At 47.5% G+C, this 23,595-nt stretch overlaps 2 protein-coding genes across 4 annotated transcripts in view; one reads left to right on the plus strand and one right to left on the minus strand.

The window, feature by feature from the left end:
- EFR3A (EFR3 homolog A) overlaps window positions 1-9,921 on the plus strand; it is a 105,322-nt gene extending 95,401 nt beyond the window's left edge. For all 3 annotated transcript variants that reach the window (XM_078441979.2, XM_060611344.3, XM_060611346.3), the window contains 3 exons: window positions 1,691-1,794; window positions 2,548-2,597; window positions 7,516-9,921. In XM_078441979.2, the coding sequence (XP_078298105.2) occupies window positions 1,691-1,794; window positions 2,548-2,597; window positions 7,516-7,621 (260 nt within the window). In that variant the 3' untranslated portion in view covers window positions 7,622-9,921. The remainder of the gene's footprint in view (window positions 1-1,690; window positions 1,795-2,547; window positions 2,598-7,515) is intronic.
- Window positions 9,922-13,824: 3,903 nt separating this feature from the next.
- The window catches only part of OC90 (otoconin 90), a 29,805-nt gene continuing 20,034 nt past the window's right edge, over window positions 13,825-23,595 (minus strand). Inside the window, exons 10-14 of the mRNA XM_060611347.3 lie at window positions 23,493-23,546; window positions 19,524-19,640; window positions 18,327-18,498; window positions 15,763-15,869; window positions 13,825-14,329 (exon numbers count right to left, since the gene is read on the minus strand). Of these exons, the coding sequence (XP_060467330.3) occupies window positions 13,995-14,329; window positions 15,763-15,869; window positions 18,327-18,498; window positions 19,524-19,640; window positions 23,493-23,546 (785 nt within the window). The 3' untranslated portion in view covers window positions 13,825-13,994. The remainder of the gene's footprint in view (window positions 14,330-15,762; window positions 15,870-18,326; window positions 18,499-19,523; window positions 19,641-23,492; window positions 23,547-23,595) is intronic.

The raw sequence follows: 23,595 nt of genomic DNA on the forward strand, positions 1-23,595 counted from the left end.
TGGCTGCATTTGCAGATAGAATCCAGCTGCCTTCTGTTAAGCCAAGACATTAAAGAGATTTGCAAAAATATAAAACAATGCCACTTTCTTCACTCCGTTTTTCATTTTGAAAAGGATGGTCATTTTTTTCATTAAGCAAATCTTGTTTATGTTAACATATAATGGTTTCATTATTTTTAAATGGTTTATTTAAAAAAAATTTTTTTTTCAACGTTTTTTTTAATTTATTTTTGGGACAGAGAGAGACAGAGCATGAACGGGGGAGGGGCAGAGAGAGAGGGAGACACAGAATCGGAAACAGGCTCCAGGCTCCGAGCCATCAGCCCAGAGCCTGACGCGGGGCTCGAACTCACGGACCGCGAGATCGTGACCTGAGCTGAAGTCGGACGCTTAACCGACTGCGCCACCCAGGCGCCCCTATTTTTAAATGAATTAAATATTTTTAAAGTTTCTCAGTTTTATAACATGGAAAATATCAATGGATAGAATACATTTTTAGAATACTACTTGATTTCCTTGTAACTTTCAAGGATGTAAAAAGGACTCTTGAAGCCAGAAAGCTTGAGAATTGCCTAATGAGCATGGAAAACAAACTTGCTGTCTCCAGGCCAAGTTTAGGTGGAAATATTCGCAGAAATTGAATATTTAAGACCAGGTTGTATATGCCTCATCTTGCCCAAGTCCCCCTTATTTTCTGCTGCTTTTACCTGACCTGATTTAAACATGTATGTCTCCTGCCTGGCCTCTGGCACATTTGAATTGCTTGCCCCAGTCTAGCGAACAGCAGAGAGGTGGTCATAGTTCTCTGCTGATAGTCATTCAGAAGTATATACATTCTTCACCTTGGTTAATCTACCACAATCTCAAAGGAAAGTATGTAATGCCTGTTTCCTTTTGACCTGCTCTTTATGCTGTTTCCACTTTTTAAAACTAGCTAATTATTATCCGCAGTTATCTACCTGAAAAGCAGGCTGGTTTAAAGAATGTTGAAGACAATGCATTTCGTTCTATGAAATTCTCCACCAGGGGAGCCAAACAACAACCTGAAGAATTGATGGGGCGTTAAACAGACCATTAATAAGAAGCCATAAAGTGTCCCTATTTTCATATTCTTCAGCAAATATACACACTAATCAGTAGTATCAAGGCAGGCATTTATTTGCTTGACTGTCTCACAAACTTTGGTCGGACCACCCAGCATGTTAAGATAAAATGTCTTTCCAAATTGTAAATAAATGGAAAAGGCTACAACAGTGTGGTTCCAAACGACTCTGTATTTCAGTTGTGCCATTCAGTATCAAGTATGGCAGACTTTTAATTTCGTATCTCATATGTATGAGGGCATGAATATTCATGAGGGGATCATCTTTCAGGAAGGACCTTGAAGTTGTTTCACATGGAGGGAGTTGTCACCCTCCTATTTTGGTAAGAGAGACAAAGGGAGTCTTTGACAAAGGGTCTTTTACTATGTGGCTTTAACCCTTAGATTAAGAAAAAACAATTATATATATGCGCTTTCTAGCCTTCTAGACATTTCATGGAGGTTGGGTCTTTTGCTTTTTTTCTTTTAAAATTAGTCCTGTAAATTACCTTTATTTTTGATTTATAGATTATTTGCTTTTCTGGTTATTGACAAGTTTCAATAAAAGTCTGTATTCCCTTTAATGGGTCTTTGTAAACGTTTCTATAGATACCAGTGGAATGGAAGAACAGGAAAAGGAAAAGAGGCGTCTTGTGATAGAGAAATTCCAGAAAGCACCTTTTGAAGAAATAGCAGCACAGTGTGAATCCAAAGTAAGTGAACAGTTGGTAAAGGGGGTGGGGGTGGGGTTTGATTTTTGTGACATTTTGGTAATTAGTTGGTAGGTTCTGAACTTTACGCAGATCAGCGGGGCACGGGGTAATGTGTCAGATAGGGACTGAGGGCTGGCAGCCTGGCCACAAAGCCTAAGTGTTGTCTTCATGTAACACAAACTGATGGAAATGGCAGATCGCAAACCACACGTGGGCGGTTCCTATGGCCGTGGTACTTGTTGTGCAGTGGCTCTCCGGGATTTTGCTGTGGGTATTTTGTCTTGTGCGTCTGTTGGTTTGTTTTTACCAATGAGACTAGGAAACGGATGAAAGAAACTTTACATTCAGTTCCAGCATGTGAGATAAAACCAAAACATGAAAGCCTTCTGTGCCCTGAGCCTCATGGTTGTACTTATGCTTTGTCTTTTTTTTTTTTTTTTTTAATGTTTGTTTGTTTATTTTGAGAGGGAGTGTGTGCACGTGGGGGAGGAGCAGAGAGAGAGGGAGAGAGAGAATCCCAAGCAGGCTCTGCACTGACCGCGCAGAGCCCGATGCGGGGCTCGATCCCATGAATCATGAGATCATGAGATGATGACCTGAGCTGAGATCAGGAGTCAGATGCTTAACCACGTGAGCCATCCAGGCGCCCCATATGTTTTGTCCTTTAAATTGCATTTGTGTTATTACAGGTGGGTATTGGGGAAATAAAATAATCCTTTCTTAACATTTTTTTTTTTTTTTTCTCCCTTATAGGCAAATTTGCTTCATGACAGACTTGCTCAAATACTGGAACTCACCATACGGTAAGGATTTTATTACTACAAGAGCAATAAAGTAACAACAAAATAGAAACTGTTAAACCCTTGTAGAGTTGTGGCTGATTATGTTTAAGTAATTGTGCCTTTCACTCAGGGCAAACATGAGATCATAGAGGTGCCTCCATCTTGGTAGCCATTCTGCTCCCTGGACAGACCTTGGGAGCATTGCTTCCAGTGCCTTCTACCTCTCCTAGCTTCCCTTTTTAGGTCCCTCCTTCCCTCCTTCTTTCTTCCTTCCTTTCTTCCTTCCTTCCTTCCTTCCTTCCTTCCTTCCTTCCTTCCTTCCCCCCTTACTTCCTTCCTTCCCCCCTTACTTACTTCCTTCCTTCCCCGTGGTCCCAAAAGATCTGGGTAATTTGGGAGACTCACGTTCTAATGATAAACTTAACCAGATAATTTCTCATATTTAACCATTTTGATCTGCAAAAAAACTGCAGTTTCATACGGTTCAACCTCGCAGTTCTTTCCAGGGCAAGACCGATTGTACCTGTGTGGATGGCTCACTACAATTGCTAAAGTTTCCTTGGGTGGTCCTAAGTCGTATCCCTTTTAGTCCTGTTGTAAGTTATTTTATGTCCTAAACATTTGGTACCTAACACATTTGGTCACTCGGCTACTTGCTTGTGTTGGTTATTAAGTCACGAAGCCCAAGACGGAGAAGCAGTGGCAGGTTCAGAGGGGCAGTGGCAGGTTCGGTCTAAGCAGACAAAAGCACTTACGCACATTCTTCTGCTGACCTCAGTGTGGAAGGGGACCTTTGTCTGACGTGGCACCGTGTTGGAGCCAGAGTTCAGAGCTGTGCTTTCGGAATTTTTTTTGTACATCAGCGGTATAATTTATATTTTAACTTGATTAGCTAAGCCTGCTTTGCTTCAACTCCAGTGTTCTGTAAACAGGAGAGGCAGGTACGGGCTGTGTGGTCCACGTGTTCTTTTAGTTCAGCCTTTTTTCTGCCATTGTATGCAAAGTATGTTGTCATCAGTATCACATCTCATTCTAGGCATTCCCCCCACCATTCCTGCCACCCTCACTAAGCGACGAATTCCTCATTCACAGAATTTCAGAGCAGAGACTCAGACAGTAATATGCAGTATGTGACATACCTTAGATTCAGAGAAAATCGATGTATGTGGGCACTTACTTACCTGCTGCCTGTTAATTATAACAGTAACTGTCTAGACTGTAATTGATCTTGCACTACATGTTTTGTATCTGTTCCTTTTGCTAATTGTCACGACAGCCCTGAAAAGCTTAGGTAAATGGCTATTTTTTCATTTTCTGGGTAAAAACACTGAGGCTTTAGAGAAATCCAGTAACTTGCTGAAGGTCTTCCAGCTACTGAGTGGAAAAATCAGAATTCATATCCATAACTCATGTTCTTAAAAGGAATGTTGCTAGGACCCACCATATTACATTTAATCACACTGTCCTAGCTATGTGGCTTTAATATTTTAGAATAATGATTATGGCTAATTCTCTTTTATTGGCATTGCAAATCTAATAGCATTTATTGAACCCTTACTAATAGTTAAATTTATTGAACGCTTATGCTGTTCTAGGCACTGTGCTAAGTACATTATTTCATTTAATATTTATAACAGACCTTTAAAAGGTTAGTGATTAATTTTACTTGACAAGTATAGAAACAGACACATAGAAGTTAGGTAATTCATCCAAGATTACCTAATTAGGAAGGCGTACTTCTGGATAACTTACACAATAGAGTTTTTGGTTTTATTTTTCTTTAAAGATTTTATTTTTTTAAAGTAATCTCTGCACCCACTGTGGGGCTCAGACCCACAACCCCGAGATCAAGAGTTGCACACTTCGCCGACTGAGCCAGCCAGGCACCCCCCAGAGTTTTTGGTCTTGTTTGATATATTTCTCCTTGTTCATTTGCCTACTCTAATCACCGGACAGGGGAAAGGATTTGTATTCTCAAGAAAAGAAACAGGACAGTCTTACACTTCAAACTCCATCGTTCTTTCGTTCCCTTTGACCTTAGTGCAATGAAAGGAAATTACAAGAAATGCAAAGAAGTGTGAAAATACAATAAGAATAAACAGCCCCGCAGGTGATCCAGTTATTGGAATTAGTAGACAAGAACCTAAAAATACACACACATGCACATGTGCCACACGCACACACACGCCAAAGAATTTAAAGGAAAAGATATACATGTTTGAGCAGAGAAAAGGAAACTGAAAAAGAACCAGATTGTAATGCAAGAACGGAGTGACACAGTATGTGAAAGACAAAATTTCATAGGATGAGCTAACAGTATATTGGACATTATAGAAGAACACTCCTACGTTGCTCACGGGAGAGAAAATGTGCATTCACTGGGTAAGACTTTAGTGGTTACTCACGGAGTTACACATATACCTGCTCTTGACCCTGTAATCCCATTTCTCAGTACTTACCTGGAGAAATGAAAACTCATTTCCACAGAAAGACATGTACGTGAATGTGTTAGCAGCTTTTTTCATAATTACCAAATGTTCCTCAACAGGAGAGCGGATAGACAAGAGACAAATAGGGCTATCTTTAATAGAGTGCGGTACTATTCAGCAGTAAAAAGGAACGCGTTTTCTTTGGTTTTAAACAAACAAAAATGAGCAAAAGAAACCAGACAAAAGAGTATAGCTTGTGTGGACCATTTTTACAGGCTGTATGAAATTCAGGAACCAGCAACACTAATCTTCAGTAGCAGAGATCAGAACATAGTTGTTGGATGTGGGCACGTGGGAGTAGGGAGAAACTGACTGGTTAGGGACACGGGGGACCTTTTTGTTGAATGACAAAAGTGTTCAGTATCTTTACTGGGGTGTGCTTACACCAGGGTATACATTTGTCAATTCTTGTTAAACAGTACACTTAAAACCTGCATTTCACTCTGAAAATTAACTCTCAGTAAAAAATAAAGGGATGTCACAAACTCTGGAATGGTGATTACAAAGTAATTGTTAGTTCCCAGAAATAGAATAATATACAGGAAAATAGAATCAACTGAATAACTTGAGAACTGTTTACAGTTAGATAATATTTGTGCGTACGTTAACTAAATTCATTACCATATGGATGGTAATTAAAATTTATTTCTGTATGTTCATGACTCTAAATCACTAACAAACTCAACAGAACTGTATATGACTTATATGACATAATTATAAATCTCTGAAAAACACATAAGAGCACTTTACACATGGAAACTCATACCTTGTTTTGAATAGAAAGTTAGTATCTTAAAGACATTGTTCTCTTCAGATGAACCTGTAGTTTCAGTCAGAAATGTTCCCACCGTCATTTTTTTATTGTTGAACAAATGATGCCAAAGACAGTGTGGAAAGACTCCAGTATAAAGCAGTGGGGAGCATGCTGTGGAAGAAAACAGACAGGGAGCTTGCTGGGTAGGAAGACATGATCTAGATCTTTGGTACTGACAGAGGATTGGACTTGTGTGCAGGTAGGGGGAATTCCAGAGAAGGGTTTGGAAATACAAATATCTGTGGCAAAGACAAGAGTTTAGATTTTCAGGGAAAAGAACAAAATGCTTAATAAATCCTGTGTGGGCAACTGCTAAAGACTGTTGACCAGCAAAGGAGGGAGCATGGGGGCATTCTTCACGAGTTTTACCAAAACAGAAAATTTTAACCCATTGTTTAGAAATACACATAGAAATACTAGAATTTATACAGGAAATTTTTTTAACTTTTTTTTTTTTTAATTTATTTTTTGAATTTACATCCAAGTTAGTTAGCATCTAGTGCAACACTGATTTCAGGAGTAGATTCCTTAGTGCCCCTTCCCCGTTTAGCCCATCCCCCCTCCCAAAACCCCTCCAGTAACCCTGTTCTTTAGCTTTAGCAGTCTCTTATGTTTTGTCCCCTCTCTGCTTTTACATTAGTTTTGCTTCCCTTCCGTTATCTGTTTTGTCTCCTAAAGTCCTCATATGAGTGAAGTCATATGATATTTGTCTTTCTCTAATTTTTTTTTATGATCTTAGTGTAGGGAAAGTTTTCCTTAGCATACACAAAACCTGGAAGTCATAAAATCATATTGATTTCTTTGGTAAGATTTTTAAGCATTTAGCAAAACAAAACCCAAAACATAAGGTTGAGACTCAAAAAATAAACTGTGGAAAAGTATTTGTTTCCCACACACGCAAAAAATTAGTTTCCCATGTTAAAGAGACAAAAACATCTGAGTACAACAGGCTGTGCACGCACAGAGACAGTTTATTTTAAAGGAAACAGAAAATCTACGAAGATACTTAGCACTGGTAGTAACCCAAAAATTAAAAATCCAGATTGGCAAAGATTTAAAACCAAGAACAACAGAAGCAAAAGAGAACAGGTACACTCCGGGTGGAAGTACGAATTGCTGGTATTCTGGCAATATGTATCAAAGTCAGAATTGTGAGTACGCTTTGATGAAGAAATTCTCCTTGTAAACCTGGAGACAGGATAAAATTGTGTATGTATAAGACCTGTGAACATTATTTATAGTAATGGAAAGTGGAAATGAACTTGCATTTATCCACCGGATTCGATCAGTTGCAGCATATCCACATGATGAGATACCGTGCTGTCAGCAAAAGAGGACAACATGTGTACATAAGAAAGATTTTTCTGCTGGGGAAACAGAGCAAGTTTGAACCAGAATGGGCATGTGTCATGCTGTTATTAAAAATCACATCTGCATATATTCAAGAGGCAACGTCTGGCTTAGACTTAAAACCAGCTTGGTATCCCCACCTCTTTTCCCAGCTAGCCTTGTAGCTGGCCGGCAGTGTGACAGGAGGAGTCTTACTCTGCTGTTCGCGGGTAGTTGTTGGGATGCTCGGTGAAACGAACAGCCTTTAAATGCACCTGCTGACAGTGGCTTGTTCTTCTGTTTACAGCCCTCCTCCTAGTCCGTCGGGAACACTGACCATTACTTCTGGGCATGCCCAGTACCAGTCTGTCCCAGTCTATGAGATGAAGTTTCCAGATCTGTGTGTGTACTGAGTGGCTCATGAAGACCTCAGCATAGGATCTAAAGCCTATAAATGAAGGCCCTGCTGAGTTTTCAGGGTTTACTTAATGTGTGTTAACATGCTTCCTGGGAATAACGGTGAGACTTCTCTTCAGCCAAATCTTGGCACATACCGCATTAGAAACGGTGGAGCTGTATATGGTTGAGAGTCCTTTTGAGGGTCGGCTTCTGTCACCATAGTTTCTTTTGAGCTTCCTGTTGGCTTCCAGAGTTGGACATGTATTGGCCTCCCATCATTCCATAGTTCAACAGTGTATTTTAAACTTTTCACAAACAGGTAATTTTAAAAGATTGTGCTTTCAGAGGGTTGAAGATGCATCAGGTGTCTACTGTATTTCTTAAACATCTACACAACTGCTTAGAAATAGAATTGCTTTTGTGTCTGGTTATCTGCAAAAGCAAATACATACAAATATATTGCTGATCTTGGGGCTGCAAAACTGTTCTGTGGCTTGTTGTCCCCATGTTTTAGATGTTGTGACCTGTAGTAACATGTGCTAGGCATACCTCAACGTGTTTATGGTAAGAAGACATCTCTTGAATAATATTCCTAGAATATGACCAACCCTAAAATCGCCATACTTAAAAAGCGTCTAGTTTTCGTAATACTGTGTTGTGTGCCGAGAGTTGACCATTCTACTTGAGAGAAGCTTAGAGCTTACTCTTGGCACACCAAACCGTGCAATATTTTTTTACATCATAAGATGTATTAGTTTACAGAATATACTTTGAAACTATAGTAGTATTTTGCTGTGGCTCCATTAATTAAATGAGATCTGTATTTAGTGTAAGAAAAAAAAGACATTTAAAACAGCTACTAGTTCACCTGTGAAGAGTGTGTACATTTTGATTTCTTCCAAAGCGCATTATTTACATTTTTATATTGTGCATTGTTTTAAATCTTCGTAGTCAAAAGATTCTCCAAATGGGCTTTTAATTTGTAAGATTTGAACTGTAACTTGTATGCATCTGTTTAGGATTTGTTATATTACACTTCAAAAGAGTGCCTATGGCTTTAGTGATCAAGCGTGCTAAGGATTGTCAGCGGAAGCTTCTGTTGATTGAGGCCACCGAGACTACACGTGTAACATGTGCTCCCAGCCCCACAGTGTTTCCTTAAAATTATGTGCATTTTAGTGAATTCCATCACACAGAGAAAATGAGCAACTTTCTTTGCAACTCATATAAAATTCTCTTAGGTCATTTTTATAGAATAACCTGTTTATAATTATATTGCCTTTTCAGATTCAGTTTCTTTTTACAAAGAACAATATACATATCAAACATTGTAGCTCAAAAAACAATTCAGTTCTTACCTTTTTTGTTTGAAAAACTACAGTTGAGAATGGCATGTTAGAGGTTTGCGTATATGGTTGTTGGGCACCTTTGCAAGGAACAGAAAAATGTACGGAAGTGGCAGAAGAACAAGCATGCCTCCAGTTTTTTAATAAACTGACGTACGGGGTCTCGAAGCCTCTTGCAAAAGTTCCTAGCTGTCTAGACCCATAAAATGATACTCGGGCCTCCCCGGACGGTGTCGTGAATGTTTATCTGCAGGATAGCAGTGCAGTCGGCACGGGGGTTGGATGACCTTACTTCAGCTGTCACTGGGACTTTGCCTCTTGATCAGGTAAAATGTGTCACCACATAATAGGCCAAGTTTTATGTTTTCTATTCCCCTTTTTTTCTTCTCTATTTTTAAAGAAGGGTGTTAATCTTTGTGCATTTAAAAACATCTGAGCAGGGGGACACACAGAAACAACCATCATCCACTTGGATGTCATTTTATAGATGAACACTGTGTGCTTTTGTATGAAAATATATATAATTTAGTGGTATAAGTAAAGGAGTTATATATTCATTTGCACTCAGTGCAAAACAAACTTTGCTCTACAAAATTTCATGTTTCTCTGTGATTTAAAAATGCATGTATTGCATGTAAAGGAAAACCATTTGAATTAATGTTTCTCACCCCTTTCTCTTGGTCTGTTTGTAAACTGTTGATGTGGGTTTTGCGGGGGTTTTTTTTCCTGTTGTTTTTAAATCACGGTAGACTTCTATATATCCTAGATAAATAATGGTTCCCAAGAAGTGGATCTTTGCTTTATTTGTCCCTTCTAGGAGACCGTGGGAGATCCTGCGGGTAGGGGGTCACGTCCAAGCCAGTTTGGAGACTGAAAGTTTACGGTTTGTTGAAGTTCACTTGTATGGCTATATTTTTGTAGATATTTAAAACTCTTAATAAACTGTTAATCATTCTGTTTTTGCTGTATACACTTGCCTCATTTTTTTTTCCTTGACATTGAATAGCTAACATATAAATGTTCCTTAGATTTGTGTTGCCTCTGACTGCTTAGAGTTTGATTGTCATTGGAGTTGACCTGAATATACACGCACGCGTGCGCACACACACGGTACACCCCATAATGCTTCTGTACTCGTTATCTTTTAGAATAATACTACACTTCACCAGCAATTAGCATCTCTCTTCTTTCTGTCCAAAAATGGAACCGATTTGTCTTATTCATGCCAGTATATGTAGCAAATGTAACAAAGTGAGCTTCTTGTAATGTAAAAATTCCCTTTGCAATTCCTATGGAAGCAATAAAACAAAATCAGATTACTTCCGTATAAGTACATATGTATAATAGTGACTGCATTTACCAAGTCAAGTTTGTTTAATATTTTGCTTTCGTTAAAAATGAAGAGCTCTTAGGAGGAATCAGGTTGCCAGGGGGCCGCATCCTCACATACGTCGAAGAACCAGAACGGCAACTGCCAGTCGTGACGAGATGCGGCGAAGGTGGAGCTCTCGGTGTGAGCCGGGAAAGCTTCGCTGCCCTCTCTGCACCAGGCTTCTGGTTTGCATCTCTCCTTGTCGTGTAAATTCTCTCTGAAAAAAAGAGCGGCTCCAGGCCCCTCCGCCCCCTGGTTCGCTGATGCTACTTCCGGGAAGCTGCTGCATAGAAGGAGCAGCCTGTGTTATGTGCTGTGTCACTTGCTTTTCTTTCTAGCCCTAACTTGTTGGATCCTGTCAGCCGTTCTGATGAATACTGATCTCAAGCACCAAGTTCAAATAAATGAAAAAGCAGAGCCAAGACAGAGCATCAAGCCCTGCCTTCTGTTCCGCTGTCTTTGCCTTGTACTTGCGCTTTGAGTCACAGGCAGGCTCTGAGGAGGGCACGGTCGTAGGCTGCTGTAGGAGAACCCGGGCTAAGACACAGGCTTACACGCGGGGATTGTTCTGGGCCGCGGTCCCAGCAAACCCGGCCAGGGCCCGGAACAGTGCCATGCAAGGAGAAGAGCTCGTTAAGGGGATTCATTTATGAATTGTGTGTCACTGTAGGTGACCGGAGGTCCATCTCAGCACTGCCCACCCAGGTGATGAAAGCCGGGGAAGCGTGCCTTTCATTTTCCAGGGTGGCCTGTGGGCAGTAACTACCCCCTGCCCCGCCCCCATTTCTGGAATGTGTACCTGAGCGCCGAGTGGTTTCCCACGGTGCCCCATGCTTCCTTCTCAGAGGAGTACTGTGTCAGATCGCGAGGAGAATGGAAGTTCGGAAGGCAGATGTCGGACCCCCACCTCTCTGAATGAGGCAGGTGGAAGCCTGTGTGGAACCGGTTGTCACCGCGGTGTGTGGGTTAAGAGGTAGGGTTGGATGATTGATGTAGAGTCAGGTAAAAGGTGTTCAACAGAGTACTGTCTAGTTTGGTATTTAAGCTGGGAGCATCAGATTTATAATTTTATACTTCCTTTAAATCAGTCAAGGGAGGGTCTTTTAAAGATGGGAGATTTTAGGGCACGTTTGCATGTTGATTAGATTGTCATAGAAGAAAAGGGATAAATTGATTTTAAAAGGAAGCATGTACAGGGATCACACCCTGGAGAAGGCTGTAGAGTGTTGTACACAGGGCCTTATGGGAGGGATTGACCTTTGATCCAGATTAAGGAACACTTCATTGTAAGGAGACGGAAGAGAAAGACTGCAGGTAATTTTGTAGCTTTGGCAGCAGGAAAGTGAGGGCGTTCCCATTAGAAACCTTCACTTTTTCCAAGTGGAGTGTCAGCTGAGACCATTGTTGCTGGACGATTCTCTCTGCCTCTTGTGTCCGTGCTTGTCCTGTGAGCATGCAGACACCAACAGCCTTTATTTAGCCTGGACCACCTCCCCCAGAATGTAGTATAGCAAACAGACCATGGGAAGGTAGGGATGGTGTCTCCCTTTGAAGCCAAGGGCAGGCCTGCTCACTCTCATGTACAAAGAGAATGTGTTCTGGGATAAAGGTCAGGTGGGCTTACAACCAGGATAGTTTTAGGTTACCTAAACTCAGGGTTCTCCCATGTAATGAAGCCGTGTGGGGTGTGTGTGTGTGTGTGTGTGTGTGTGTGTGTGTGTGTGTTTATGGTCTGCATCAGGGCTCGAGGGAGCAGCATAAATGCTGCTGGGGCTACTGCCTTTACTGTAGGTAATGAAGTCCTTTGTCTCTGACCCAGGTGTCTCGTGTCCTCTGCCAGCACCCTTGCAGTGCACATCAACTAAGCTGCAAGGAGGGTGAGATCTCAGGCCCTTCACGGTCCTCCAGAGTCATGAGCTGAGCGCGAGGGGAAGGTGTGGGGAGTTCTGAAGAGAGGAGCTAAAACCAGACAGTTGTCCTGGAGAGCAGGAACATCAACTTTTTAAGAAGAGGTTGAGCACCCGCATGAGGTTTAAAGGTTGTGAACTACGAGAGTGAGGTGGGTCACGTCAGTTTTTCTTTTCCCTGAGCAACGACCAGCCGCCTCCGGTGAAGATGTGAAGGCAGATGGTCGCCATACAAGTGGTAGGCTGGCACCACGACTGCCAGTGGGAGCAGACAGTTGGTAAATCGCTTTGGGCTAAAGGAAGGAGGAACAAGCCAGCAACGTAGTAGTTGGAGAAACTGCCATCAGCGACCGGCCTGCCTCTGCCATCGAATGCGTGCTGGCCGATGCCAGCCGCTAGCACCTGCACGTCTTTGCCTGAAGGCTTTCTCTGGGCCCCGGAGCCCACTTCGCTCCCACGTGCCGCAGGCCAGAGGGCAGTCTCCCCCTCCCCAGGAGTATTGGCTGATCTGCTAGAAGCTGACGTCCTGATCTCGCTCCTCTCTCCGTGCATGTATTCTACTTCCAGCTGTACCTGGTTTGCTAAGGCACCTTTCATTATCTTTCCTGTCCTGTTTCTTTGGTCTCCAGTCAGGCTTTCCCTCACTTTCCAACGGAACTTGCTCTCAAGTTCTTGTCAGAGGGTTCGCTTTGAGAACCCAAAGTTTAGTTTGGGAGAACCCAAACTTTGGCTGCTAGCTAAAGTCACCTGGTTGAAAAGGTGCCGGTGTGTTGGATTCATCAAAAGGTGTCCTCACATGATTGCCTTGGAAGGCAGGGAAGGATGTCCGCTGTTGGCTTCACGCCACAACCTTTCAATTTCTTACCCTGGCCTCCCAACTTCAGAATATTTGTCTGCCGTGAGAAGGTCAGCAGCACTGAACTCCAGCGGGTCCTGAGGAGCAGACAGGGACTCTTCTCTCCCTACCAGACACGTGGTTGGTGGGGGATTGGGAACCTAGGATGTGATGTGAAGCAAGGAGTTTGTGTTCCTACCAAATATTGGGGGGGATTCTGGTAATACACTGCCTTCTGCCAGGTACCCGGTCAGGTGAGCGGGTGGATGGAAGGATGGCTAGCGTTTCAGAAATTTTACAGCTACCGTGATACTGATTTGCCTCTGTCAGCATGGGCAGTTAAACCCCCAAAACTTCCAGCCACTGGGATAAACCCTTTAAAAACAAACAGACAAAAAGTCCAGGACCTGAGACAAGCGTGAGCAGTGATCCTTCCTGGTGGTGGCCACAGCCCATGACACATGGCCACTCGTAACAACTAGAACGGCAAGTATGTTTTCAGGGCTCCTACCGGAAGGTGTGTTATCTCAGTTCTTCGTAGACATCCCCGGCGGGTCATTGGTGTCCCGTAGGTCATAAGATCGATTAAATACGCTCCTTTGTTTTTAATAGAAGAAAAAGTCATCTTCAGTTATCATAGAGTGGAGATAATAATAATTGTCTGCTCCGTGGCTCTGTCTTCTTACCTTTGACATCTACCCATGCACCGGTATCTACAACATGTCATGAAAACCAAACCAAAACCAACACTGATGGGAGTATTTATTGAGATGCCAAGGTGGGCTGAAGGAAGTACAGAGCCCTCGTCCGCCCCCTCTAAATGCGCATTCCCATGCGGGCTGACACTGCCGTGCCAGGGTCGCCCCGGCCCTCTTCCCCTTGAGCCTGTGCTGAGGACAGAGAGGAGGATGCCCTAACGGGAGGAAACTACAGGGTGTGCTCGTCACTTCCTCTGGGGATCTGTCTGGGGCCATGTTGGTGCCTGGTCCCCACACCACCCGGCGGCTTCCCCAGAGACCTTCTGCTTCTTCTCAGGCCCTCCACGTGGGGCGTGGCCTCCTCGCTGTTCTCCTCAGAGCTGGAGCTGAGGGAGGAGGCCGCAGGCCCTCCGTGCGAGCTGTCCTCACAGGACGGCCTGTGGCCCTGGCACTCTTGTTTGCCCGAGGACTTGAGGCTTCGGTTAAAGAAGGCAGAGGCCATGCACTCGGCCGCCGTCCGGTCACAGGCACAAAACAGCTTCGCGCACAGGCTCTGCCCCACACCTTTGAGGGCAAGAACAGAGTAGCAGACGTGAGGGAAGGACGTGGCCGGCCTGTCTGGCCCTCGGCCCTGTCCCCCCACCCGCCATCTTGTTACCTCCTGGCATCCAGCATACGTGATCTCCCTGCTGGGAATGTTCTCGCTTTCTCCTCCTGGTTAACTCCTACCCGTTTGTCAAGACTCCCCTTGGCATCTGCTCCTCTAGAAAGCTTCCCTGACGCCCCTCAGTAAAGGGGGGGGGGGTGGTCTTTCCTGTGGACACTCATCAAATCCTAACTATGGTTCTACCTTCCAGCACGTTGTGTTTTAATGACCTTGTGCATTAATCATCTGTTTCCACCTTCCCCTCTTGCTGGACAGAGGACCTTGCTGGCAGAGCCCATGTGCTCAAGCACCTAAGTAAGTCGATCCCTGACACCCATTTGCCGAGTTAGCACTCGGGAAATATTTGTTGGAAGGAACCGTTACTTCTCTGGGCCAGACTTTCTGCCTTCGTCAAATGGAAGTAGTTGTTGTCCAATCTGTTTTAACGTTGCCAGACAAAATACGGGATGCCCAGTTAAATGTGCATTTCAGACAAATGTGTTCATATAAGTTATGTCCATTCGGGGCATGCTTACACTAAACAATTATTTGTTTATCTGAAATGCAAGTTCATGGATTTTTATTTGCTAGGTCTGGCAACCCCACCCGATTTCTCGAATGTTGCATGGCGTGGGGTTGGGGGTGGATATCATGTGTGTGATGAGGAAATGAAGCCAGTTCTAAAAGCGGGCTCGAGGCGCGTGAGAGTGACGCTCGCTCACAGGGACGCCAGTTCTCAGACGTCCCCGCCGAGGCTCCCGGGGGAGGGGGGAGGGGGCCGTAGGCACATCTCTCCCATCGGCCAGGGCTCTCCCTTTTTATGGGGTTCCCCGGGGGTCTCACTTGGGGAAAGATTTCTGCTTCTTAGGAAGAGAAGAAAAATGCCACGAGACCCTTGAGCACTCGAGCACGAGGACTCTGTCCTCGGTCCTCGGCAACATGGTTTTCCGGGCCTCACTCCTGCCACTGACTTGTTTCTGCCTGTGTGACCCTGGCCTTGGCCACCGCCTCATAAAGGGGAGACTCGGCGCCCCTTCAGAGGATAGTTGGGCGTATTAACCGTTAACACACCCTGCGAGCTCAGGCCAGTACGTGGTAGGCACTGCGTGTGCACGGGCTGTTGATGTTATCCCCGGTCCCCTCCTCGCCAGCTCTGCGGGCAGCTGGTGACTTAGCCTCTTGAACTTCAGGGCCCTCGTCAGTATAGGGCCCTAACTATGCCTCACGGTTAAGAGTGTTAAATCACATTCTAGACGAAAACGTGATGGGGGGAGCATCAGTAGGCATGAGCCGTACGTGACGCTGACATGAACGAAGGGAACGGCTCGCTGCACGGGCCCGCGGCACTTACACTTGGCTGTACCGTCCACGCACTCCACCGGTGACCGAGGAAGCCTCTCGAGCAGGCAGCCCAGCCTTCTCACCTGCTCCAGGCAGCAGTGGTGGGAAAAACAGCACCTAAGACCAAAGACAACCCAGCTGCCCAAGGCGCTCCTTCAAGGCCTGCTTCTCCCACAATCCCTACAGCAGTGAGAGAAGCCAAGGCCGCCTTTCCAACGCACATAGGACCACCATGTGTGGCTGTTTAAGTTGTGCACTGCACAAAGATGCCACATCTAAGACCGTGTCAGTCACGCTGTATGCATCTTACTCTTAAAAATGTTCTTTTTTTGTATTTTTATCACAACTCTGTTGACTGCAAAGATTTTCCTTTTTATTACAATAATTTGCCCACAGATGAAATAGTCTTGAGGAAGGGGTGCTCTCTTTCGTTTACACAAAGGAACCACATGGATTAGTGACCCCACTGCCTCCAACCTTTTACATAATAGAATAATTAATCCCACACCCATAGGGCACCCCCTTGGCCCCCAGCCTTGAAAGAGAGCAGAGCATAAATGAAAAACAGCATCTAGAAAAGTGTCCCACACGGAGCAAGACCTCGGTAACCGTATGGGAATGAATGAAACAGTGTCTTGCTTTTTAGCCTGATAAAGCCTCACAGTTTCCAGTGCCCTCTAGCCACACGGGCATCCGAAAGCATCTTGTGACACCTCCAGCCCATAGGAGATGCCACTCCCCCGAAATCCTCCCTTTGCAACTCGTCCCATCCTTAAATGGTGCTCACGTGCTGTTGGAGACCACAGCCAGAGCAGGGCCCAGTCACAGCCTTTGGTAACGCTTGTGCTCAGCCAAGGTATCAGCTGTGCCTGTTGCCAGCAACCCCAGTGTGCCCGTCACATTAGCTGGTGGCTGGAGGTCCACGTAGGCAGCCCCACTCAGCTGTTGTTACAGCTGAGCCCCACTGTCTGGTGCGTGCACCTGCCCGGGGTCGGGGGTGGTGGGTAGCTAAAATAATTGTTAAAATCTGAAGGTAGTGAGTGAATGAATCAGAAATCACGTATGATCAAAATGCCCTTAAAAGTCACCCCAGTTGCCCAGAATGTAAAGCATACGTGGTTTTGAAAAGACCCCCTTGCGGAAAATGGTATCAATTTGAGAACCTCTTCCTCGGTCAAGACTATGGCTGGCAGTGTTGATTCCTTCCCTGTGAATGTCAAGGAAGCCATATTGACTTCCTTGGCCAATATGCCTGGTCGTACCTCATGTTTTTGTGCAATATGGCCGGTGGTCAGGAGGCCTCCAAAAGCATCCCCCTATCCTTCCATGGGACCCTAGGTTTCTACCCCTTGCCCCATCTGCCTGAGTGCTGTGGCCTCAGGGACAGTAGTATTTACATTGTTCTCTGTCTTGGAGAGCGGAGGGCGAGCTGTTGAACTTCCGAGTGTAGACAATCTATGATTGTTATACACTCTGCTGGAATAAACACGTCTTCCGTGTCACCCGGTGGGAAGGAAGTTCGGAAGGTGGCCTCTGCAGCCGAGCCCCTCGCTTCCTCCCCACGAGATTCCCTGCAGCGGAGCTCGATGACGGGGTGAGGGCAGAAGGGCCCGTGGAGGTGAGTGACACGGGCTCCCAGACACCATCGCACCTACAGGTGACATGCCCCATGCGCCTGCCATCCCTGCTTCCAGGATGGTCTGTGGCTGTCGATTTCCCTTCGGTGGCCCCCCATCCCAAGGGGCCCCACGCCTCTTGAGCGCCGAGCTCTCCACTGGCCGGCCGTGGGCCTGGGCGGTCCTCATGTGCAGTCGTTAACACCGTATCAACTCTGCCCTCAGAATATTCCTGCAACTCCTGTCTAGGTCGGCTCCTGCCCCGTTTCCTCCGTCTCCTCCGTGGCATTTATCGCGTTGCTGGTCTTTTTGTTGCATTGCCCGTCTCGTGCCCGGTGCAGCACCATTTGCTGTAACGGCACTGGCCGCGTGTTTCGATCTGCTTGGTTCGGGTGTAACTATTTGTGTGTCTCCCACACCTAGCACGGTGCCTGGCACCGAGCAAAAGCTCAAGAAATGCAGGCTGGGTGCATACGCGAGGGAATGGACATACTCATCAATGCACGAGGTCGCTGAAAATTCTTCCAGGAGTGGCAGCTATAAAACGTAGCGGTTAGACTTCAAAGTTATTGAGAAGCTGAATTTCACTGTGGCCACCTGCAGGGCACCCTCAGCCGGGGGGGGAGGGGGGCTGCCAATGTGACGTGTTGGTCGTTGCACAATAGGCAGATTTGGGGTCGTTGCAAAATAGGCAGATGGACTCTCTTAGGGCAGCAGGGCAGTACCTGGGGCAGAGCTAAAAGAGCTCTAGACTCCCCACCCGGAAAGGTCCGGACCCGTGGAGGTCTGCCCCTTCGTAGCTGGACGGCCTCAGTCAAGGCTGAGCCTCAACTGCTCATCAGGAAACTGGGCCCATGATGGCAGCAAGCCGTCCTGAGTGGGCTAGTGCTTCTCTGTGAAGCCGCGGCCAGCGGGCCCTCTCAGTGACCGCTGTCCCGCCACCCTCGCTCGTCCCTACCTGTCCAGGGCATCCCTCGGCTCGCCTTGTCCTTCTTGCCCACAGTAGCAGCCGTAAGCTTCAAATTCCTCCGGGCATCGGGACGTCAGACAAAAGAGCATCTCTCCCAGCTGAGGCATCGCCCGCGTGATGTTCCTGCTTCCCAGGTGCAGGAAGGTGACCCTGTCACAGGCTGGCGAGACGCAGGACTGTCAGGAGAGCAGGGAACACTGGGACGGCATTCACGGTGATTCACGTGGGTACTGAGGGTCCGGGGAAACTCTGTGTCCTCGCCTCCCCCGTTTCCTGGGAAAACCGCCACCGCCAGTACACCCCCCCCCCATGCCCCCCCCACCGCCCTGTCTGCTGTGTGGCACGAGTTGTGTTTCAGAGAACAAGCCTTTCCCTCCAGGCTTCTGCGGCCCTCGCCCAGGCTCCTGGTCAAATCCCCCTGAGGGGTAAGGGGGCTGGTCAGGACTCCAGGTGCTTTTCGGCCACATCTGATTACGGAGTGGAGGGACTGTGTCCACCTGAGGCCCTGGCAGGGGCCCAGCATCCTGGGGGCGTCCTGGCCGGCCTCCCAGGCTTCCTGACCCCACCAGGAACCCCCGCCTTCCGCCAGGGCTCTCCCTTCAGAGGCCTGGAATTTCTTTCTCTGCCTCCGCCTCTGCCCTCCTCCTGCACCCTCCTCCCCACCCCATTCCCTGCCTCCCCTGCCTGTAGCTTTGGCCAACTTAGGCTACGGTCCACCGTGCAAACCCCGCGACCACATGGTCGGGGGCGGGGGGGGGGGGCGGGAACCGAGGAACCAGGGGCCTTGCGAAGGGCTCCCGGCCTGGCCTCCCTCTCAAATGCAGCTCTCTCCACTGCCCTGCTGGGAGGAGGGGAGAGAAAGGGACGGTTAGGAACACCCTGGTGTTTCTTTCTTTACAACAACCGCGGTGTGGGTAGTGCCACCCACGTTCTTCCCCCGGGGGCCAGCGTGAGGGGTGGGAGCACGAGACCAGCGGGCCCCTTTCCCCGGCTCAGCAGCTGAGTGGCCACAGGCAGGTCAGGGCCCGTCTGTGTCTCCCGAGCTCACCTGGCAAGGAGCGGCCCCTTGAGGTAGCACCGACAGGAGGTCACAGCGTGATACCGTGGCCCGAAGGGCTTTGCTCCCGACCCATGCGGAGGATCTCAAGGCCGAGAGAGGCCACGTGCTTCTCTGATCCTGCCTACCTTTTCCAGTTGTCTCCCCTGGGCCACTTTTGATGGATGGCGCAGCAAAGCCCAGAGACTTCAAGCCAGCGGGGACGATGGTTACACCGGGTGCCGAGGCAGCCGTCTCTGCGGATCCTGCAAACGCACAGCGTGACGGCTCATGTTCAAAAGGTGCCCCAAGAAGACATTTGCAGGTGGACACACGATCAAGGCCAAATGCAGACAGGCGTTTCAGGAGAACAAAGTGTTCGGGTAGTGTCCTCGATCTGGGTCTGCAGACAGGGCTGAGTCTTGGGGATCCGCGGATGTTGCGTGGGAATTTCCGAATGCCCCGCGATAACCTCGAAGCGGACGGGAGCCCATGCCACGTGGATGACCTCCCACAACGAGGACTGTCACAGCCTGCCAGGCCTGTGTGTGTTGTGTTAACCGCCATGCACCTGCCAAGCTGGGGGGGCCTGGCATGGTGTTCACAAGTGAAGGAGTGGGGCGCCCGGGGGGCTCAGTCGGGTAAGCGTCTGTCTTTAGCTCAGGTCACGATCTCACGGTCCGTGAGTTCGAGCCCCGCGTCGGGCTCTGTGCTGACAGCCCCGAGCCTGGAGCCTGCTTCGGATTCTGTGTCTCCCTCCCTCTCTGCCCCTCCCCTGCTGACTCTCTGTCTCCCAAAAATAAACGTTTAAAAAAAATTAAAAAACAACAACAAATGAAGGGGTAACAAGCACAGTGGATCCTGAAGCCAGCTCCTGGTCCTCAGCAGTGTTGGCGAGCAGGACCCCGCCTCGGACTCCTCGGAATACGGGAGCAGCTTCTCGCCACACTCAGAGTTAGGTGCCAGGTCCTTGCCGTGGCCGTGAGGCGGCCAGGGGTCTGGCCCTGCCCATCCCCCCACCCCCAGGCTCCCTGGCACCGTCCAGATCCCCCTTTGCTCTGTGTCTGCCCCCTCTATTCTTTTGGCCAGAGGTGGGGATGTCTCCAACCCAGTCTGGTCCAGACAGAGGGAGCCTCGTGGGCTCCGCCCCCACCATCTGTGGACCCAGAGCGCTGGGTGAGGCTGGGGCATCTCAAGGGCCCCCTGACTTGCAGTCTTTCCCCAGACCCTCCATGCTGGTTTGCTTCATATCCCTGGGCTTCTGTGTCCTTGCTCAGCACTCCGTTCCCTGGGGGTTGGGCACACAGCCTTAGCAGCCCTGTTGTAACCTCTGTCTAACATCGTGCCCCCCTCTCCAATCCCATAAACAGAAACCCACGAGCGGGTTTCTTTCCGTCGTGTTCCAAACTGCTGGGAGCTGACAGATTCTCTCCTTGACCAGCCTCTAGCCGACCTCCTCTGGGCCTTCTTCTCGGCCAGGCCTCGACCTTGACCTATGAGAACTTCAAATTCACGGCACAAACTCTTCCATCCATGCCCTGCCCCCACACTAAGGAGACGCTCACCAACCCCAGCCTGGTGTCCCCAGGATGACCCAGCCTCCCACTTCCCCTTGACTTCCTGCCTGAGAAAGCACAGGGCAGCCAAGAGAACTTAACAGCTTGAGACGCTCGCTGACCCAACACTTGCCTTTGCCTACGTTTTCAGAAAACAGCCCCCTCCCCCCATTTTGGAATTTTTTTGCTTCCCTGATTCTGCTGGAGCTCCCAATAGCTGTCCGCCCTCCCATTCGCCCTCTCAAAGGCCCTCTCACCTCCACCCAGATCCCAGCCAAGCTCAGGGACCCTGGAGTCTCCCCTCCCCGCTGCGGAAACCTGAATAAAATTTGTCTTGCCACTTTTTTAAGTTTATTTATCCATTTGGTGGGGGGTGGGGAGGGGCAGAGGGAGAGAGACAGAGAGAGAGAGAGAGAGAGAATCCCACTCAGTGCAGAGCTCAACACAGGGCTCGATCCCACAAACCATGAGATCATGACCTGAGCCGAAGTTGGATGCTAACCTGACTGAGCCACCCAGGCGTCCCTAGCCTCTCTCAATCTTAATTTCCCCATTTCTAAAACTATGTTAATAATACCTGTGTTAAATGTTTATTTATTTTGAAAGAGAGAGAGAGTGCATGCGAGTAAGGGAAGGGCAGAGAGAGAGAGAGAGAGAGAGAGAGAATCCCAAGCAGGCTCTAAGCTGTCAATGTAGAGCCTGATGCGGGGCTCGATCTCACAAACTGCGGGAGCATAACCTGAGCTGAAACTGAGAGTCGGACCCAGGGCCACCCAGGCGCCCCAATGATACCTGTTTTGTGTGTGAATAATCCGTCTAGCCGAATGCCTAGCAAGGAGGCAACGGTCTACAGCAGCCGTTAGAATCGCTCGGGGAGGGTGATGACACATCTGGTCTGGGGTTGGAGGCTCTCCAGGCGGAAAACTCTATCGGCAGATGGAGCCCCAGAAGCCCGTTTGTCTCTCTGCTGAGTCTGAGCGTCCTGCTAGAAGCCCTCCCCCTCTGAGGAAGAACTTTCTGGATCATTGGTGCTAATCAAACATGAGACCCCCACCTCATCCCCTTAGAGGAGGGCCTGTGGCATCCCTCACCCTGCCTGAACGGCCACCCCAAATGCCTCTCGCTCCCCAACTCCCAGGCTGAGAAGGTCACTGTGCACCTGAGGGCAAAGTCGGTCCAAGTCTCAATGCCCTCAGCTCTGACACTGGGGACCCACCTCCATAAATTCGGTTAAGATTTGGGAATTCTGGAGGCACCTGGGTGGCTCAGTTGGTCAAGTGTCTGACTCGATCCTGGCTCAGGTCATGATCTCATAATTCATGGGTTCAAGCCCCACGTAGGGCTCTGCTTGGGATTGTCTCTGCCCCTTCCCCTCTTGCACTCTCTCTCTTTCAAAATAAATAAACTTAAAACAAAAAAAAAAAAAAAGATTTGAGAATTCTGTCCAGGCCTGGTCCAAAGCTCCCGGAGTGAGAGGCCAGCCACTCTTGGGTACAAAAACCACTCCTTTCAATTTTCCTCGGAGGGGAGAAGGAGGAAAAATGAGCTACCGTGGGTCTTTTTTTCTATTAAAACAATAGAGGTTTTTGTTTGCTTGCTTTTAAATAATAGTACATGGTATTAGTCATGGGATCCACAGGTGAGGGCCAGTTTTTCTCCAGGGCAATTTGGCAACATGGGGTGAGCCCTACAAGGATCACGCCCTCAGTAATTCAGCTTCTCGGCATTTGTGGTGACAAATGAATCCAAAGTAGTGGGTTTAAAGCCTAAATCTATTATTCACAATAACAGATGTTAGAGATAATTGGCTAAATACACTTATGGTCTTCCGTACCAGAAACTGTGGTACAGCCACTCAAAATCATGTTATAGGAACATATTTAATATCAGGGGAGTATCACCTCATTAAAAAGATTTTTTTTAATGTTTATTTATTTTTGAGACAGAGAGAGACAGAGCATGAGCAGGAGAGGGGCAGAGAGAGAGGGAGACACAGAATCCGAAGCAGGCTCCAGGCTCTGAGCTGTCAGCACAGAGCCCGACGCGAGGCTCGAACCCACGAACCTCCGTGAGATCATGACCTGAGCCAAAGTCGGATGCTTAACCGACTGAGCCACCCAGGCGCCCCATCACCTCATGTTTTAAGTGATAACAGCTCAGACTTGCAAAGCCGTGGCACCAAGCGATCTTGGTTCATGTTAATTCATGTTAATTAAGGTCATAGAGCTGCCCTGCCGCTGGGGAGACAGTAGAGGGAAATGCCTCCAGCTGTTGAAAGTGGCTGTCTGTATAATGTGAAATTACAGGTGATTTAAACAGAAAACAATACACAGTTTTCTATATTTTTCTAAAAGCATCTCTTTATCAAGTAGGCTTCCCTTTCTACCTTTTCTTCCCTTTCTTTCGAAATGGACCTACCTTTTAACTTCCTTTGTCTGCTCTTGGGAGAGGGTGTAAAAGGGAATTGGTTTCCATGGTTCTTCCATGTTTTAGAAGACACCAGATCTCATAAACGTATAGGGATGACGGTTATATGCAGGCGGGAGGACCCGGTGTGCTTACCCGGAGCGGGTATGGTCCGAGCGGCTTCTGCGCCTTGCTGGCCTTGGCCCGCGCCTGCCCACAAAAAAAGAGAGATAGGATCAGTGTTGACTCCTGTCTGTCC

This window comes from Panthera onca, chromosome F2 (assembly GCF_046562875.1).
Source record: "Panthera onca isolate mPanOnc1 chromosome F2, mPanOnc1 haplotype 2, whole genome shotgun sequence".
Classification (NCBI taxonomy): domain Eukaryota; kingdom Metazoa; phylum Chordata; class Mammalia; order Carnivora; family Felidae; genus Panthera; species Panthera onca.